This window comes from Tyto alba, unplaced genomic scaffold, assembly GCF_018691265.1.
Source record: "Tyto alba isolate M040663 unplaced genomic scaffold, T.alba_DEE_v4.0 Super-Scaffold_1000006, whole genome shotgun sequence".
Taxonomy (NCBI): Eukaryota; Metazoa; Chordata; class Aves; order Strigiformes; family Tytonidae; genus Tyto; species Tyto alba.
The window spans coordinates 7,747,809-7,765,824 of record NW_024881272.1 but is presented as its reverse complement, the minus strand read 5'-3'; the positions used below and the strand labels follow the sequence as shown (position 1 = coordinate 7,765,824).

The window sequence follows — 18,016 nt, the reverse complement described above, 5'->3', positions numbered from 1 at the left end:
CAGGCTGGCTTGTCCCTCTCCCTGGAGCCCAGCGCAGGTGATGGGGAGGGTGTTTTGCCACGAGGCTTCACCAATCCGTGCTGACTGCCGAGGAATGCCAGGACCGAAGGAGCTCAGTTTCACAGACGCCCCGGAGACTGTGTCTTCCAGAGGTCACGTCCCTGCAAGCATGTGCCTTTCCACATCGCATCTCTCCTGCCCCAGCTCCTCAACCCAGCTCCACAGCAGCTTTCCTGTCCCTCTCCCCCTGCAACAGGTTCAGCAAATCCCAAACCTCACCCTGGCAAATGCCAGTCCAGCCTGGGCTCCTCAGATCCAATCCCAATTTTCCGGACTGCTCCCCCCAGCCTTAAGCAGCATCACTGGGTTTCTCCAGCAGCCTTGGCACCTCCTCATCTCAGCTCATTGCCCGGGAGGGTACCAGTTTCTCCCGGCTGCTCTGCCTCCCTTCCCACCACCCTTGTTCTCCCCTGCAAGCCCTCACGTCCTGCCCAGCCTGTCCCCCGTGCCCCTAGGATGCTGCCACAAGATAAAATGGTGGCTCACCATCATTTAGGTCCTGCCTGTCCTGGGCAGGGGCTGTTCACCCGTGAATGCCTCCATGGGGTCTCCAGCAAGGTCCTGGCTTGTGCCCTGGGGCAGGCTCCTCTCCATAGGGCAAGTTGTGCTCTAGAAATGACCTGCCTGGAACAGGGAGCTTTGACACCAAGATCAATGACATCCCCACCATGAGCTCCTTGGTGCTCCCACACTGTCCGGCCTCAGGATGGAGACCCGTGGGGATCGTGACACGCTCCCTACCCTGGCTGCACCACCAGCACCGCGGCGCGTGGCCGGGGCCAGTGGGGGCCTCTGCTGAGCCTGTATGGAACAGAGCATCCCTCGCCTGAGCTTGCAGGGAGTCTTCCTGGGTGGTGGAAGATGCTGCGGAGGGCAGGAGGGCTCGGGGGTCTGGCCAGCGAGGCAGGAGCTGTGCCCATGGAGGCTCAGGAACATCCCGCAGTGGTACAGGCTGCCCACAGCAAGGGTATCTCTGTGCAGGGGCTGCCACTGGCCCAGGTCCCCCTGGGACTGGGATGCAGACCTGGATCCAGGAAATCTGACCTGCCCACAGAGAAGGGAGATGCTTGGGAGAGCTGGAGCAGCACCGGATACCCTCGTGCCTGGGCACACCGCTGCAGGGGACTCCAGGGCAACCAGCCCCACGTACCCCAGCATCCCCCCACGGGGCTCAGCCCAGGTGCGAGGCACTGCGCTGGTGTCATCCCACTCTATGCTGGGAATTGAATCAAAAAAAACCTTAAATAGGTGACTGAAGGAGAGCAGACGCATGGGGCCATGTTATGGGGCCATTTAAGGCAGGAGACAGTCTCCGGGCATGGAAAAATTCAGCATCTGGAGCTGCGCCAGCCTCCCCCTGAAAAACATTCCTGCGGTGGGAGGGTTTGGCTCCAGGGTCAAAGGGGAAGGCTGGGGGATCGCTTGGCAGGCAGACGAAGCCTGAGCGCCCATAGCTGCGCTCGCAAGCAGCCCCGTCCGTCCCACCGCCCCGGGCCCACGGACGGAGCCAGCTCTGCCGCCACAGCCCACGACACGGCAAGAAGGACGGAGCCCACAGCGCAAGGCAGCCTGCAAAGCTGTCGGTGCCACTGGGGACTTGCAGCTGGGGTGACACCGATGGGACGCAGGGGAAGAGCCACAGCTGAGGGACGTGGAGAGGTGCAGGATCCACCCTCATCCATGCAGCCTCAGGCAAGCTCAAACCCTAAGCAGGGCGTGCTGTTTAGTTATTTCGAAGCCTACTTCTCTGCAGCACAAGAGATGGTCCCAGCCTGAGGAGAAGCAGGCACACCTGGAGGCAGCCCCCGAGTCAGTGGGGCAGGGGTGCGGTGCCCTCGATACTTTGATATTCAAATATCTCCCGTGTAGGCCTAGATCAGTCACAGCTATTTCAGCCCCAGCCTGTCACCTTTTCCAGCCTTCCTTCCAAACATCTTTAGCAGCGTATTCAAACACTCAGAGCCCAGCAGACACTAAACAAATCCGCAGTGAGGTCCCTTTGCAAAGGACAGGGGACAGCCAAGCCAACAGGTCCTCAACATATACAGCGTCTGCAGTGCTGTGGCATCCAGCTCCTCATTCCTGCATTTCAACAGAAGGTCTCAAAGCACTCGCCGTCTCACAGCCTCTCCAGAGGCCAGGGGCACTTGAGTACACCTAATCGTGAGGTGAGGGATGTCTAGTGGCATGGAGTCTAGGGTGGGAATTAAGATGCTCACAAAGGGCTTTTGCATCCGTGCCCTTAGCTACTGCTCGTCCCCGCCAGGAGAGCCCCGCCGGCCACGTAGCCCCGGGAGGGCTGAGGGGTGACTCCGTGGCACACGTCCCCTCAGGCTGGCCGGGACGGACAGCGACGTGGCGTGTCCCACAGTGGGTCCCACGAGGACTGTGTGCAGGCAGGTGAGTCATTCCCCTGCAGCCAAAGTCTGGGCCACTGGGCCAGGGCTGAGCTGCCCTTTGGACTGTGGGCAGAAGGTTCACACCGTGGCAGAGCACACATTGTCCCCTCCCACGGGGACGCAGTGCCAGCACAGCAGCTGCTTCGTGCCGGAACCCATTGGGGGGGTCTCCCGAGCACCCAGTGCGTGCCAGGGCCCGTGGGTTTTAGCACTGGGTGGGCCAAGGGCGCAGAGGGGCTTGGCTTTGCGGCCGCTGGCATTACCTGATGCGGCTTAGGGATGCTGCAAGTCACCAACCAGCAGCAGTCTCCTGCCTCTCCGTGCCTCCAAGGGGGACTTTGGTGGCCCACAGCAGAACAGATATCAAGGGGCACAAGAAGCGCCCCTCGCCTCTATTCTCCCCCCTCCACTGGGGTTTCCAGAAGGCCCTGGCCACATTGAGGCAGCGTCATGCCCCAGCCCCAGCCCGGCACACTCTTCCCAGTCCCCAGAGCACCGCAGTTACGTACACTTGCAGCGAGAGCGAAGCGCTGCCCTGCTGGTGCCCACGGGAGGTGGCATCCCCTCACCGTGGTGGCTGTGGCACTTCTCAGGGCGCGCTGCCCTCTGGGATTTTCTCTTGCGTGCCCCAGCTTTACTCTGTGACTTCAGGAGAATGACATTTTGATCAAAATCTCACGTTCCCAGGCCCTGGGTTTCAAGGCAGTGCCAGCAATCGCAGGAGCTGGCAGCACTCCCTGTCCCTGCGGGCACCGGATTGTGCACATGGAGGCACACACACGGCTCCGTGCAAAGTGTGGGGATGGGGGCTTTTAGGTAGGGCAGCTAAAACTGAGTCCAGCTCCATCCTGACTTGGAGGCTGCTGGCTTCGTCCCTTGGCACAGGGTGCCTGCATGGGGTAAACAGCCGCTCCTGCACTGCGGTGCGATATGGGGCTGGGAGGTGGCACTTTTTAGATGTCACCACAGGCTGGCTCAGCCTGAGGCCCCCCCCCCCGAAGGCACACCAGTAGTGTGGGGGTTACCTGCTGTTTTGCACGTATCTGGACGAGGTGGGGTTCTGCTTAGAGAGTCCCCTGCAGCAGGCGCTGGCTGGATCCTGCCCATCCAAAGGGAAACGTGTGAGGGCTGTGGGGGGGAAACAACCATCCGCTCTTTTGCCTGCTCTCACTGTGACAGAACAGCCACAAACGCCCCTCCCGAAGCACAAACAGGGCAGTGTTCAGGGCTGCTCTACCCCGGGTAAGGCCTCTTGGGTGAGGCCAAAGTAAGCAGCTCCTGGGCAGCAAGCACCTCTCCGGGGCTGGGAAGGCTCTGACCTGAGCACAAACACATACACACTTAGGGGAAGCGCCTCTTGCCTCTGCGAAACCTTCCCTTGTCCCTTTTTGTTCCCCAGCCCTGCATGCTAGCTGGGTCATTTTGGCAAGGGGATGGGCAGTGCAGGAGATGGGGGTCCCTGTAGAGCCACACTTCTCAGCCACAGCTTCTCCCTTTCCTCATCCTGCTCCGCTTCTCCAAGGTGCCAGCAGGCTCAGGGAGCAGGGCAGGACCAAGCTGCAAGCAGCCGGGAGCTGTCAGGGAGAGGCAACCCACGCTCGCAGTATCACACCCGCATTCCCCGACGTGGGAGCTGGAGCCTGGTTTGGCCAGAAAAGCTGGTGCCTTGCTGGGCCAGGCCGGGGAGCGGGGCTTGCGACACGAGCTGAGGTCACCTGCCAAGCAGCCAGGCCGGACACACACGGGGGGGATGTCCAAGCGCATCGGGGACCCGACCAAACCCCACTGCCTGGCTGTGCCCCTGCTCGACAGCCGCTTCAGGACGGCGCGTTGGGGCTGCAGGAGGGTCCTTTGCCACGGCGCGTGGGCAAAACTGCTGCTGGGACCACGGAGGGACCTGCTCAGCCCACAGCAGGGGCATCCCTCCTTCCCGGGGGGGGGGGGGTGGTGGTACCTCCAGCCGGGCCGTGGTGGTGTTTTGTTTTGTTTGTTTTTTTATTTTGGGGGGGGGGGGGGGGGGATGACGACAGACACATGGATACAGGCAGAAGCATGGCAGCCACAGCAGCAGCACCTCCACGCAGCAGCCTGTGTGCAGGATAATGCCTGCGGTGCTCAGGACAGCTGGATCCTTGCACGGTGCTGGGGTCTCCCTCCTAAACCCCTTCCCCCCCCCCCAAACTGGCTGCAGGGAACGACCTGTTTGCACGGTGGGGGGGGGGGGCGGGTATCACCCCAGAGCGAGGAGCCCGCGCAGGCCTGAGGGTGCCCGGCCCGGCTGCCCCCAACTCGTCCCCCCGAGCACCTCCCGCGGAACAAACCCGCCCCGGGGGGGCGTTAAACGGCGCCATTTACCGGGGGCTCCCGCCGGCAGGTGGCAGCCCCGAGCGTCCCGGCGTCCCTTGCGCCGCCACCGGTGTTCCCCCCCCCCCCCCCGGTCCCGAGATGGCGCCGGAGCCCGGGCGGCGGTGGCAGAAGGTGCTGTACGAGCGACAGCCCTTCCCCGATAACTACGTGGACCAGCGGTTCCTGGAGGAGCTGCGGAAAAACGTCCACGCCCGCCGGTACCGGTACCGGGCCGTCGTCTTCCAGTCGGGAGCGGTGGTGCAGCAGCTCTGCAGCGTCTGCGTCTTTGTTGTCACCTGGTGGTACATGGACGCCGGGATGCTGAGCCCGCAGGGGCTTTTCGGGGCGGCCCTGGTCTCCTCCCTGCTCGGCTACCTCCTCTTCGACGCCGTGGACAGTGGGGCCGGGCGGCGGGAGAGCGGGCGGACACGGTGGGCCGACCTGAAGAGCACGTTGGTGTTCACCGCCTTCACCTACGGCTTCTCACCGGTGCTGAAGACGCTGACGGAGTCCATCAGCACGGATACCATCTATGCCATGTCGGCCCTCATGCTCCTCGGTCACCTCATCTTCTTCGACTACGGTGCCAACGCCGCCATCGTCTCCAGCACGCTGTCCCTCAACATGGCCATCTTCGCCTCGGTGTGCCTGGCCTCCCGCCTGCCTCGCTCCCTCCACACCTTCGTCGTGGTCACCTTTGCCATGCAGATCTTTGCCCTCTGGCCCATGCTGCAGAAGAAGCTGAAAGCCCAGACCCCCCGATGCTACGTGGGGGTGACGGTGCTCTTCGCGCTGGCAGCGCTGGCGGGGCTGGCCACCGTCTCCAGCGTGGGAGCCGTGCTCTTCGCCTCGCTGCTGCTTGCAGTCTCCTGCCTCTGCCCTTACTGCCTCATCCGCCTTCAGCTGCTCAAGGACAACATCCACGGGCCATGGGATGAGGCTGAAATCAAGGAGGACCTCTCCAGGTTCCTCATGTAGGCCTGGCCCAGGGGGAGGGGGGACATTCTGCTGTGAGCAGTGCAAAAGTCTTTGCTGGGGGACAGCACTGGGGCGTAGGGACACCAGCCCAATAAAGCCTTTCACGCAGCAGCGAGGACCACGTTTGCATTACCCTCACCATCTGGTTCCAGACCCGACCTGCTTGATTTTAGCGAAGGAAGAAGCTGAACCCCACAGAGTGGCTGGCCCGTGCAGCAGCTCGGGGTGCAGGCGAGCGGGGCAGGGTGTGCTCTGGCCACGCCGACCCACACCTGTGTTTGAGGGGCGTGGGGTGGGGGGGGCGTGTGCAGAGGAGGGTGTGCATCCCCTGGGCAGAAACACCACATGGAAAAATACAGCGGGCTCGGACGTGCCCCACGACATGCCCACGGAGTTCCTCAGCCCCAGGGACCTCGATGGGTGCGATGGGGACTGATAGCACTTCCCCGGGGAGGCCCGAAGGGGAAAGGGGCTGGGTGGGGGCCGCTGTGGGCAGGGTGGAAGTGCAGGGTGGTGGGTGCTGCAGGACCCAGCCCGAGGGCGCGTGGGACAGATGCGGGGCAGAGCCCTGCTCACCTGCACCCCGCCCATCGCCGATGCCAGAATAGCCTCACGACACTGCCAGGCACCACATCACCCTAAATCCTTAGGAAAGGGGGGATGGGGGAGCAAGGATACCTTCCTCCCCTCTCTAACTCCCCGCCAGAGGTGGGAGATGCCAGGCTGTCTGCCTGGCAGCTGTCTGTCCAGCGGCCGTCTGTCCGGCACTGCACACACTGCAACAGAGGGCGCTCCCAGCAAACAAGTCCCGCTGGAGGCCAGGCCAGGACGAGAGCCGGGAGGGCTTCCCCGGTGCTTTCCCTTTCCCTGCTCCCATCTGGGACCATTCCCCCGGCAGCCTGGCCCCGCTCCGGGCACCCTGGGGAGCAGAGCCCGCCGGAGCCGGCACCGGGAGAGGGGAGGGAGGCACACATCTGCTCCAGCCCCACCTCACAGAGGTGCTTTTGGCATCAGTCGGGTTTTTATGAAACCCAGCGCTGCAGAAATGCAACTTTCTGCTTGATTTACCCCATCCCTTTGAGCGCTGGCATCTCACCCAAGCGAGTGGGCACTTGCCGCACGGTCCTTGGGCTTTCTCAGAAAGAGCAACCCCCCAGCGGAGTCCCCAACACCTCCAGTGCTTTGTTACGGCTCTTGCCAAGAGTTAAATGTTGCTGTTGTCGTTATGGTGACGAGTACATCTCATTTTGGTTTTAATTAAAGCCTGCGGAAGTTTAGAGCCTGTGCTCCAGTCTTGCACGGAGCACAGAGTAGCCAGATGCTCACAGTCAAGATGACATTTTTTATTTCTTTGGAAAACAGAGTGTTTTTTCACAGGGAGGTTTCCCAGAAAACTGCTCAGCGACCGGGATGTCCCACCTCGCGCTGGGCTAATGCCATTGTAACACTGCCATCTAAAACCGATTCACAGAGTCCATTGGTAGGGCAAGGCTTGAGTGTAAATCAAAATAAATAAAATCTGGCCTGCCCGGTGCCTGTTGTTAATGTCTATCATGGTAGAAGCTAAAAGAAAGCAGAGTTTCTGCTGCACTCATTCCCCCAAGGAGAAATATTTCCCAGAAAATACTCTTCCCAAATTCAGACTCTCAAAACCAGCCCTCAGTTAGGAAAAGTGCCAACATCAACTTACCCAGACCTTCCAGGTGGAGGCGGGCACAGACTGCCACCATCGCCTCAGCCACAGCTGGAACCCAGTGGATCCCTTATACAGATCCCTGGGCTCTGATTGATGCAGCAGGTCCTGTGTGCCCAGCTCCAGGCAGGATGCAGGATGTGTCCCATCCAGCCCACTGCAAGCAGTTTTGTCCCTGCTCACAGCCCCAGGTCTCTCTGCTTCTTCCCCTTCACCTCCTCCTTAGCCTCAGTCCTTGCCCAGAGGACCTCTGGGGAAAGGCTTAGCCCCCCCCTTAGCTTGCCCATACAGATAGCTGGCTCTCCCTAACATGGGAGATAAAAATATAAAGCCCAGTCCACGGCCTGTATGCACAAAGGGAAGGGGGAAAAAACGCAAGCGAGAGCCAGGGAGAAGAGACACAAAAGCCAGGCAGAGTTTCCCTAGGACTTCTCTGAACTTCTCCTGTGGACACGTGCTCTGCAAGGCTGCTGAAGTTCTTCAGGATACTGAATAAATGGCCATTACAAATACATCTTCCTGACTGAGGTCAGGATATCCTCTACAGAGCAAGGCTTTGTCATAACTCTATGCCCAGCTCAGTACTAAAGCCCTTTGAGCATTTGCTACCTGAGCGTACTAGTCTGCGGCTTCTCAGATGAAGCACATACCAAGACCAAAGAAATATTTCCTTCTCAGTTTGCAGGCAACCAAATCATCATCAACCAACTCTAAAGAGTTAAATGTTATTTCGCATTACAAGGAAGCACAGTTGCTTTCTCTTAAGTTTCCAGTCCTCTGAGATCATTTCAGTGGGACATTTTCTTTTGATTTGAAGCTGGCCGAGTGCGGGTAATTGTAAACTGGCTGGGGATAAACCTTCATCCTGGGGGAGCCACTGACACGTGCCATCTGGAATCTCCATCTCCAGCCTCTGCTGCAGGGAAAGGCAAGCATCAGCCACCCACACCGCACTGTCAGGGGCCTGAGTCCCTCTCCACGTGGGAGACTGGATCTGGGAGGCCTGGAAAGAGCGAAGCTTTAGTCTTTGAAGGTAAGATCCTTATATCTCTTGAATTCCCACAGTAATCACTAAGCTTTTCTCAGCATTATGATGTGAGAGGCAACAGCAACAACGTGAATGATCAGGAAACCAAAATAGGATTTTGGTCTTAACTCATCCATTGAAAAGCAGCTTAGGCCACATAATGCCACCAGCTGGTGCAGCACCCTTAGCTTTCTCCACTGCAGAACACATACCATTGCAGGGTGGAAACAGCACAGAGAAGGATAAACAGCTTCTTCAAAAAGTCATCCCGTGAGTTGATGCTAAAGAACATGCCAAGGTTTCCCAGCACACCAATACCTTTGTCTTTCTACTTAGGAGAATTTAGGAATAGCTACCAGAAAACCATGAATTTCAGAGTCTTATTTCCAACAATAGTTTTTATCAAATATTTCATAAGAAATTAGAGATTTCTGTGAAAAGTTTAGCACCATAAAATGCCCCAAGAGAAAAGTTTGTGCCTTACAGCCTAATGCACAGGAGTCAGCTGGCAGCTAGGAGGACAGCAGCAGGTCCTGGCTGGGGTACTGCAGGTAAGGCCATACAACTAAACTATCAGCCACCTTTTAGTTGTTGGTGGTACCATGCCGTAGCCCAGAGGGAATGCAGTCACAGCTTCCCCTGGTGTGTAACAGAATTTTAAACCTGGAAAAAAAGCAGCTTGTGCAATTCAATCTGTTCTCATTCCCTCTTACCTGAGAGGTGAAACATGGCCAGAACCTCCTCAAGAGATCACTGGGTACAAATGCCATCGCTTCTGTAGTAGTCTTGAAAATACACAATTCCTGAATAGCTACTGAGCTTTTTTTTTGCCTCAGTGCTTGAGAGTGACAAGTTCCACAGATGAAAGATATGGCCAATCTGAGCTCCTTTCCTCCTCCCCTGCTCTTAGGATAGTTGTGTTCACGGGACTGTTAGGAGCTTCCATTTATCCCTTTTCCCAGGGTGCTGGGAAGCACCTTGCCCATCACTGTATTCTTTCCAGCTCCAGAACATCCTGATTTAGCACATGCAGTTCAACGGTCTAGCAGGAATGATTATCTTCCTCTCCTAAGAATTGCTGTACTTGTTTGTTTGGTTTTTCATTCCTTTTTGCTAATACCATTGCTGTTTCTTCTGTTGTACTCTACAAAAAACAAAGTCTGAGTGAGAAGAAAGAAACATCTGTATAAGTCTACAGATCTCTGGGCTTGCACCCCTAATAATTTGAGCAAACCCAGTGTCTGGCATTTACCAGCACAGGCAGGTGGTTCAGCAGCTCCTTGGATAGATGAGAGGTCAGCAGGGACCTAAATCACCTGGAGCAAGAGGAATTGCCCAAATTCAGTAAAGCTGTGTGAGACCTAGCTTGAAACCGAGCACAGCCTGTGCGTTGTCAGGCCCCATCTACACACACAATACTGAGCTCCTCCACTCTCCTGCCCCACCCCCTGTGCAGCACCACTGCAGCTCCCGCTCACCATGAACTTCCTACTACAAAGAAATGTCTTGTCTGTGCTCTGGAAACAACAGGCTGGAGTCCTGATGCTGCGTTGTGCCTCCAGTTCATAACCATGCAGTGCCTTCCGATTTAGCTGGATGGTTTGATGAGATAGCCCTTTGTTTTTGTATGAGGAAAAAAAGGTCAATAAAAGCCATCAGTTTTCCCTTTTTTTAGACTCATGCTTCATATACTTCTCTGGCACCCAAAACAAGCACATTGTCTAAATGTTAAATTCCAAATTTTCCCTTTCCCATAGGGGCAGACACATTTGGAATCTCAGAGGTAGCTACTTACAGCTTTTTGAGCTCAGATGCTCCAATAAGGTCGGCTCACAAGGAATTCAGAGGTTCAGCTTGAAAAAAAATGGCCAGAGCAGCTGTAATTTATTTATAATTGTGCAGATTCATAAGTGTAGAGACTGCTGCAATCTTCTCCTTTGACTTTCCACTCAGCCAGGTGCTGCCACTGGTGCGTTAGACATGTTTTAGGACTCTTTTGTTGTTGAAGCAGCTGTCTGTTCTTCCTGCTAATGCTAAGCCAAAGCCATTTATATGGAACAATCCTGGTGGATAATGAATTCAGAAGCTGTGGTGGAATCCCAGCAGAACGTCCCTCCCTCCACCACCTCGGAGGGTGGGAGTCTCCACAGAGCCAAGGCAATTTCTTCCATGGGCTGTGAATGGCTCTATTTGAGAGAGAGTGGGTAGACCCTTCAATAGAAAACCAGCACACGTTCATTTTGTAGTCAGAATTTTTATTTTCTTTATATCCAGGCTTATCATTGACATCTGAAAATAAAATCTTTCATTTACAAATAGGCTAGTGCAAATTAAAGATAATTTTGGACCAAAAAAAAAAAAGGCAGATTGCACGTAACAAAAAAGAAATGCATGTTAGGATGATCTTCCTGGAACAGCTGGTGGAGGTCGCCTAGGAAAAAGACAAAAAATAACCCAAAATTCATGGGGAGGGGTGGGAGAAGAGATTTAAAACAAAAGGTCAAGATACAATAAAATGACTCATACAAAATTATCTTAATAAAATGGGTTAAGAGAAAAAGGCACAGAACATGCACATTAAGGAAAAGAGCAAGAGCAAGATTAGAATCAGCTGGCTATCAGCACAGCCTCAGCTTTCATCCTCACCGCTTCCCATCTGACTTGCTGGCGCCAGAGGACTAGGACAGTCACATCACAAGTGCGGAGGTCGCCGGTCACTGGCTTTCTAATTTTCTTGCAGAAAATAACATCCTCTGGAAGAGCTCTTCCCCACCAACCTTAAAATTTGCACCACTATCTGCTGCGAACAGTGTTTTTGGAGTAGACCCTTTTTAAGCGAGATTCTGATGAAATCAGGAACGATCAAGCAAGATGGCCTACGGGCTGGCTTAGGGTATCTGGAGGGGACATTGTTGGGAACGGTTAAAAATGTGGGTGTTGGCAGTGCAATGAGACTACTGCCAGCCCTAGCAGGAGAGACCCTTGGTGGCCCAGCGCAGCGGTGGGAGACGAGCGGATGCTCCTCCTGTTCCCCAGCACAGAGCACTGACGTGACGCCGACCAACGTGCCGAGAACCACACGTGTGCGAGGGTACGGAATGTGCTCCAGCCAGATGGGACACGTGTGACACTGCTGTTCACTGAGGGACTGCACAGGCTGACTCAGGCATAGCCATTAAAGAGTATTAAAAAAAAAAAAATAATCTCCAAATGTTACAGTAAACAAGTGAATACAATGGGGACATTACGGTTTTGCTCGTCCCACTTTTTGCTCCTCTCTTTCCCAAAACCTGTCTAAGGACCAACGTAGTGACTGTTGTGCTCAGTGAGAAACGTCCTCTCCCGTAGGAAGCTCTTGTGCTTCTTGTGCCATACAGACCATCTCCTCCAAGCACTGATTCCACTTACTTGGCTCATACTGATCTGAAGGAGGAATTGTGTAATCAAGACATCTGCACATACATACACACCATTTTAGGGGAAAATCCCTTCCAGACGTTAATGCATACACATGCACATTTTCACTCCAGCTCCTGCTCTGGAAGACTCAGTCTGGCCGCCTGCTCAGCTCTGAATCTCCCCAAAACACGCTCTCCCCAGCAGTGAAATGAATACCAAGTACTGCTTGAAAAACATTCACCCAATTTCCCAGCAAAATGTCCCTGCAGCACTCCAAGCCCCGTGCAGGGCAGCTGAGTGCTTCCCACGGGTTCCATCTCCCCCATCTCCCCTTCTAATGATATCTCCAGTGATCTCAGTGCGACACACATCTCCGACAAATCCTCTCTGCAGTCCCAACAGAGGCGGAGTGTGGTGTGCCAATACGATGGTGTGAGAGACAGAAGACCACTCATGCGCATCCACAAAGTAATAATAAAAGCCCATCAAGAGTTACAGTTTATTTCAGGTTCAGAAATGCAGCGTAACATTTTTACAGCAGGTATATGTGATGCTCAGTAACCACCATGGTTTCGGGAATCGACTTGCTGTGCTCAAAGGTCAACACTGGGAACCATTTACAGATTATGAAACCAAAGGCAGATGTTTTGGCTCATATGAAGTCGGGCATTAACATACAGAGCAAAATTCAGAAAGAAATTAAGCATTTGCTTCTTACAAAAAGAAGTCATTGTTTACACCATCCTGGAAAAATAAAGAGACAGGCAGTAAAGCAAACGGCCGGCAAGACGGGACAAATCATATATCAAGCAAGAGTGGAGGACTGTCTGGACGGGAGGAGCCATCGGTATCAGCTCGCCTGCAGACAAAGCAAGAGGAGAGACAGGCAGAGTAACATTCATTTACACAAGGGAGCTGTTCTGCTAGAGCCCAGGGGGGAGGATCAATGCCACAGCGGGAGGAACTGTGCCATGAGCACAACAGGAGGTTGGATGCCTCCCCGGTGTCACAGGTGCAAAATAGGTCTGCTTTCAATTCAGGAGGTTTGGACTATTTTAAGACAGAAAGACAGAACTAGCTAGTAATCTCAATATACTGTATACATGTTGTTTAGTGTAGCTGTCTGCAGTAGAGAGTATAATATTTTCTATGTTATGCTTTAACACAAGATGCCATAACCTATAATGTATCTCCTTTAATATAATAAATAATCTACTTTTATGAGGCTTACTCAGAAAGTGCAACAAGATTTGCAATAAAATAAACACACATTAACTATGTACATATGCCTTTTCATTGAACGTACGATCTTTTTAATCCTAGCACAAGATCTCTTGAGATTCAAGGCTGAGAGCTATTTATGGCATGCACAAGCTCTTCAGCTGTTGGTCAGCCACGATGAGGTGAGGTGGAACATGTTCTCTAGGCAGAGACCCAGGCTTAGCCTAAATGCAATACTAGATGTGCACCCTCCTGAAACTTAGCTACGAACATCACCCCGCTAATTACACACCTCATATAAGATCAGAAACCCCGCTGTTGCTTAACAGCAGTCTCCACTACTCCCCGGCAATCTCTTCTGGGCTTTGCCAGAGGGAATCAAAGAGAGGGAGAACAACTCACGCTCCTCCGATACGGGAGTTGAGGCTTAGCTCACCCTGTCTAAGGGTGCCTGCAGAGAGGGCAGTAGCCAGCCTGAGGGGGCCAGTCCCTCTAGCAGATCCATGGGGTGCCCGTCCTGCTCTCCTTCCAAGGCTGCTCCTCTGAGAACAAGAGACACGAGCATCAGGAGCAAGTGGCACAAACCAGCCCGTTCCAGGCACTGTACAGCAGGAGGAAACAGCCCGAGGCTGGGAGGACGGTGCTTAGTTGGATGTGGCAATTCCTTGGGAAGCACGCAGCGTTTTTCCTAGAAACAGCAGTGCTATGTAGTTTATTCTGAAAAGCTTATATGCAAGAAGTTAGAGGTAAAATCATCAAACTCGGGATCTGTGCTCAACCTAAAAGTGTTGCATTTAGGGCACAGGGCCAGATTTAGATGTGAACTGAATGAGGACACGGAGGAAGGGAGGGCTGTGCAGCTGTGTCCTACCACCTCAACATCAAGCGCAGAACCAGACGGTGATGACAGTGAGGCCACAGGCACCTCGCCACCCCCTCTTCTTTTGGGTAAATACACCCTTGAGAACTTTATTTACAATTCAGGATTACTGCTGAGAAATACAATTTCTTGGGGGGCAGAGTTAAGGACAGCGCGGAATTGTGCTACCTACCTTCCTTATGCTTGACAGAAGCAATTATTCAAGTAAATTAAGGAGTCTCAAGTACAGAGGATTTAAAACCAGGTTTTTAGGCCAGGATCTATGTCATGTAATTGAGGCTCCTAACTTACCAGCATTACCACCCTTGCCTCCCATGCAGCCACACCAGTCTGAATCACCTTCTGGAGGTGCTGCCTCTTTCCACTGAACAAAGGGGACCTTGGACAACTAAGTCGAGTGCTTGGGGTACAGCGGGGTAAACCCAGACCATGGCCTTACAATATTACCGAATGAATATAAAAATTTGGGGTTAAAGTGACTTTCTGTGGCTGAGGAGCTAAGCCTGGCTTTCCATCAGCAGGCAGCTGCCCATCACTAACAGAGAGGTCTGATAAACTATCTACAGGTTTGCGGGCTAGGCAACAGCGTGGACCACTACAACTACTTATAAAAGTACATCTAACAGATGCATTGCATGTTACAGCAGAGCGCGCTACACAGTGGAAAACTGTGTTGAACACAAGAAAAATAATCAAAATATGCTTTCTTTTTTTGTAGTAAAAAAATCAGTATGCCTCTAGTTGGGTTTGCAACCTTTTTTTTCCTTGAAAGCTGATTCTGTGCACTTGGTGTTGGAGATCTCGGCCTGTTCTCCTAACAAACATCAGCTGCTTAAGCAGTCTTCTGAGATCACCAAGATGCCAGTGCTCTGACAAACTCCATCTTCACTGTGCTTCAGATGTTGACCTCTAGACTCCCCAGGCGTGTGCCACAAGTATGAAGTTGACAGGAAATTAAAGTTAAGCTAACATACAAATCATGATGCTTTCCCGAGCTTGTCTCTCTTATGCAAGCTGAAACACGATTTGCTTCAGTGGTGAGGCACAACTAATCAGCAGCCTGGGAATACTTAACAGGCTAAATAACCATTTGTTGTGGATCTTTGATTGAATTCTTGCTAACCATGGGGCTACAGCATATTGGAGCCCTCCATGCAGTCCCAATAAATGAATTTATTAGACTAATTATACTGGGATCCTTTGAAAGCACCAATTGCTTTGCCTAGGGATCTATAACCTTAATTGTAGTAACAGCAATTAATATTTTCTGAAGAAATAAGGCCAAATTCATCTCTAGTTTGATTTCATTAACTCATTAAGTTTTAAGCTAGAAGGGTGACACTGACCCTAAGTGTTTAAAGTGAAGTAATGCAGTTAAAACAAAAGGGTTTTATAACGCATTAATATATAACACGCAAAACAAGAGGCAGAGAGGACCTCTGCAAGTGAACATCTGCTAAAAGCATCCATTGCCAGGATGCCCAGCTGAGCACTTCTCAGTACCTAGGTGGATAAAGCGACCCTAATCTGAGGTGTAAAGGACTTCAAGTGATGCAAAGAGAGTCTTTATATAGCGGGGCACAGTGGAACTTTATCGACTGGCATGAGCAACTATCTCAAATCTAAACTAGAGCCTTGGAAAGCTCAGGTGCAAATCTAGGCCACATCTCTGTGAACTGGCTCACACAGTGGGCAGAGGAGCGGTAGCCCATTTACAGCTGTGTATATATCTACATTGGTATCTCTATCTCCTCCTGTTTCACAAACTGACCAAAAGCAATGCTCAGTTCTCTGGATCCTGCTGTGCAGCGCACTCATACGTATTCCATGCACTCATCCCCAAGGCTTCCCATGCGTTCAGTGGGAGTATGAATGTGAGCAAGCAGTATCAGAGCACAAAGCGAGCTGGCACACACTTCTCTGTCACGTACTGGCTCTCCAAACCACCCTTTCACATCCTTGCTGCAGGGTGAGACGGCTCCATGCTGAGCCCTGCAAGCTGGGAGACCGCTGCCTGGTCCTTATCAACCACCCAAACAACTTCGCATGTCAGCTGCCAGTGTGGAAATAAAGCAAAACATACGTTGTCTCATACACACCCTTCTTGTTTAACAATATTCCTTAAAAACTAGACTTTGGATAAGGAGAAATTACAGGAGAAGAAGCCATTCAGCAAGCTTCTTGCAAGAAAGACATGGAAGTATGGGGCCTTCAGAAGAGCTTGGTGAGAAACCACATTGCTTTTCTTTGCCCAGTTTATGCATCAGAAGAGAAAATGGGCGTAACTGTAATTCCAAATGATAGAAAACCTGAAAAGTACAAATAAAAGCAAGACTGCTTTCAGATAAGAGGAAAAAAGAAGCAGATCAAATCAACGCATGCACAAACACACACAAAGTCAAGCCCTCCATTTGCTGTACAGGACTGTGAGCACAGTTGCCCGGGTGAAAGTATGTGTCAGTAAGTTAGCTAACATCAGCTATTGCAAAAGGAAAAGTCAAGGCAGCACAGACCTTCCCAAAACATTTAAGACTTCATAGACAATGCAGAATGGACAGAGAGTATATCAGTAAAATTGGTTACTTGCCTATAGATGTCCATACATGCGACTATACATTGGTTATTGCAACAGTTATCAAGCAATTTGTTTCCACATATTTGGTTAACAATGAATGACATGCCAGAAACTTCTTTTAGTCTAACAGGGATGAATCTAACGGACGAATTACAGTGGGCCGAGTAGGTGAAGGGGGTGGTCTTCGACTGGAGAGAAAGAGAGAAGAAACAATAAGCACAAACACTGAGAATGAACCTGGCACCGTTTGCTGTCGCTATGTGAACATGCACATGCTCCTAAACACAACAATCTTATTTTCATGTACACTGAAACACGACAGCCCTAAGCATTCACAGTAAGGAAGAAAGCGATGGGTTTGCCACATGCACACCATGCCTTAGCCCTCTCGCACATCGGACAGCTCATCTCTCTGGTCCACAGCCTGGGTATTCTCCGAACACACTGACCTTCTTGTGCCACAGAAACCCTCAGGGCAGGATCATTGTTCCTGTTTTCTCAGGGGTCAGTCCCAGCCTAGACAGCCACAGAGTGGACTTACAGGCATGTTTCAGTGGGGTCAGTTGGATTCAGGAAGAGAACCTGCAGCAACATCACCTGCTGTTTGCAGAAGCAGAAAAACCTGCAGCTTCTTGCATAGTTGGTCCAACTGGAGCCACCATGCCTGAATTTAAGGCACAAATTTCAAGATTTATATTAATGTCCAGTTATGAAAATTCTAGCCATGGCTATGGCTTCTGGATTCATTCCTTTACCACTAATGCGTTCCTCTGTCAACTTCAGTAGCTGCTAAGGGAGTCCCAGAGTTTTTGGAAAGGCTTATGGGTCTTTATTCCCCTGTTTCAAATGCCTGATTCAGCACAGGCTCCTGTGTACTGCAAACCTCTGCATTTCAATTCGGATTGCATCATCATCTGATAAGAGACTACAGTGCAAGTCAGCAGCAGTACAATCCCCGCGCGCGCACGTTCCACCCGCAGTCCAGGCTGAGCAGGGATAGTCCAGGCTGAGACCTTCCCCTCCCTCACCTCTACGAAATTGCCTTTTACATTTTTGCATGTATGTAGGGTACGTGGTTCACAGCAGTACCGTGTGGAGGTAACTCCAGCAGCTTAGTTACAAAGAGTATTTTGTTCCATTTCACCTGGGCTAAAACACCCCACCGCTCAGCAAAGCCTGTGCAGAATCTGAGATGACAACACGTTTGATGTCCAGCGCCTGCACGAGCTCAGACAGTTCTGCCTGGCACTGCTTTGTGCTCTGTAAATACACCTAAGAGACTGTTCCTCACAGCCAGCCAGCTCCCTTAGCTACCGCACCCTCCAGCAGGGCTTTGTTGCTGCAGTTATTCCAATCCATCTCTTACACCGTGGTTTTGATCCCCATTTTCTCTAACGGGAAGTACCAGCTCTCTCTTTATTCTTTAACCCAGCCCAGA

General features: G+C 52.5%; 2 protein-coding genes across 10 annotated transcripts in view; one reads left to right on the top strand and one right to left on the bottom strand.

The window, feature by feature from the left end:
- The first annotated feature begins 4,780 nt into the window (after nucleotides 1-4,780).
- PIGC (phosphatidylinositol glycan anchor biosynthesis class C) lies at nucleotides 4,781-5,894 on the top strand. The gene has a single exon (XM_032998556.2). The coding sequence runs from the start codon at nucleotides 4,905-4,907 to the stop codon at nucleotides 5,781-5,783; it is 879 nt and encodes a 292-aa protein (XP_032854447.1). The 5' UTR covers nucleotides 4,781-4,904; the 3' UTR covers nucleotides 5,784-5,894.
- A 4,933-nt stretch (nucleotides 5,895-10,827) lies between these two features.
- The window catches only part of DNM3 (dynamin 3), a 186,643-nt gene continuing 179,454 nt past the window's right edge, over nucleotides 10,828-18,016 (bottom strand). For 7 of the 9 annotated variants that reach the window (XM_042804487.1, XM_042804497.1, XM_042804502.1 and 4 more), the window contains one exon: nucleotides 12,388-16,766. In XM_042804487.1, coding sequence (XP_042660421.1) covers nucleotides 16,697-16,766 — 70 coding nt within the window. In that variant the 3' untranslated portion in view covers nucleotides 12,388-16,696. Of the gene's footprint in view, nucleotides 10,935-12,387; nucleotides 16,767-18,016 lie in introns of those variants that run through there. The other 2 variants (XM_042804531.1, XM_042804492.1) reach the window with 2 other exon arrangements.

Coding starts and splice junctions, on each gene's coding strand:
- PIGC (XM_032998556.2), top strand. CDS start 4,905: ATGGCGCCGGAGCCCGGGCGGCGGTGGCAGAAGGTGCTGTACGAGCGA.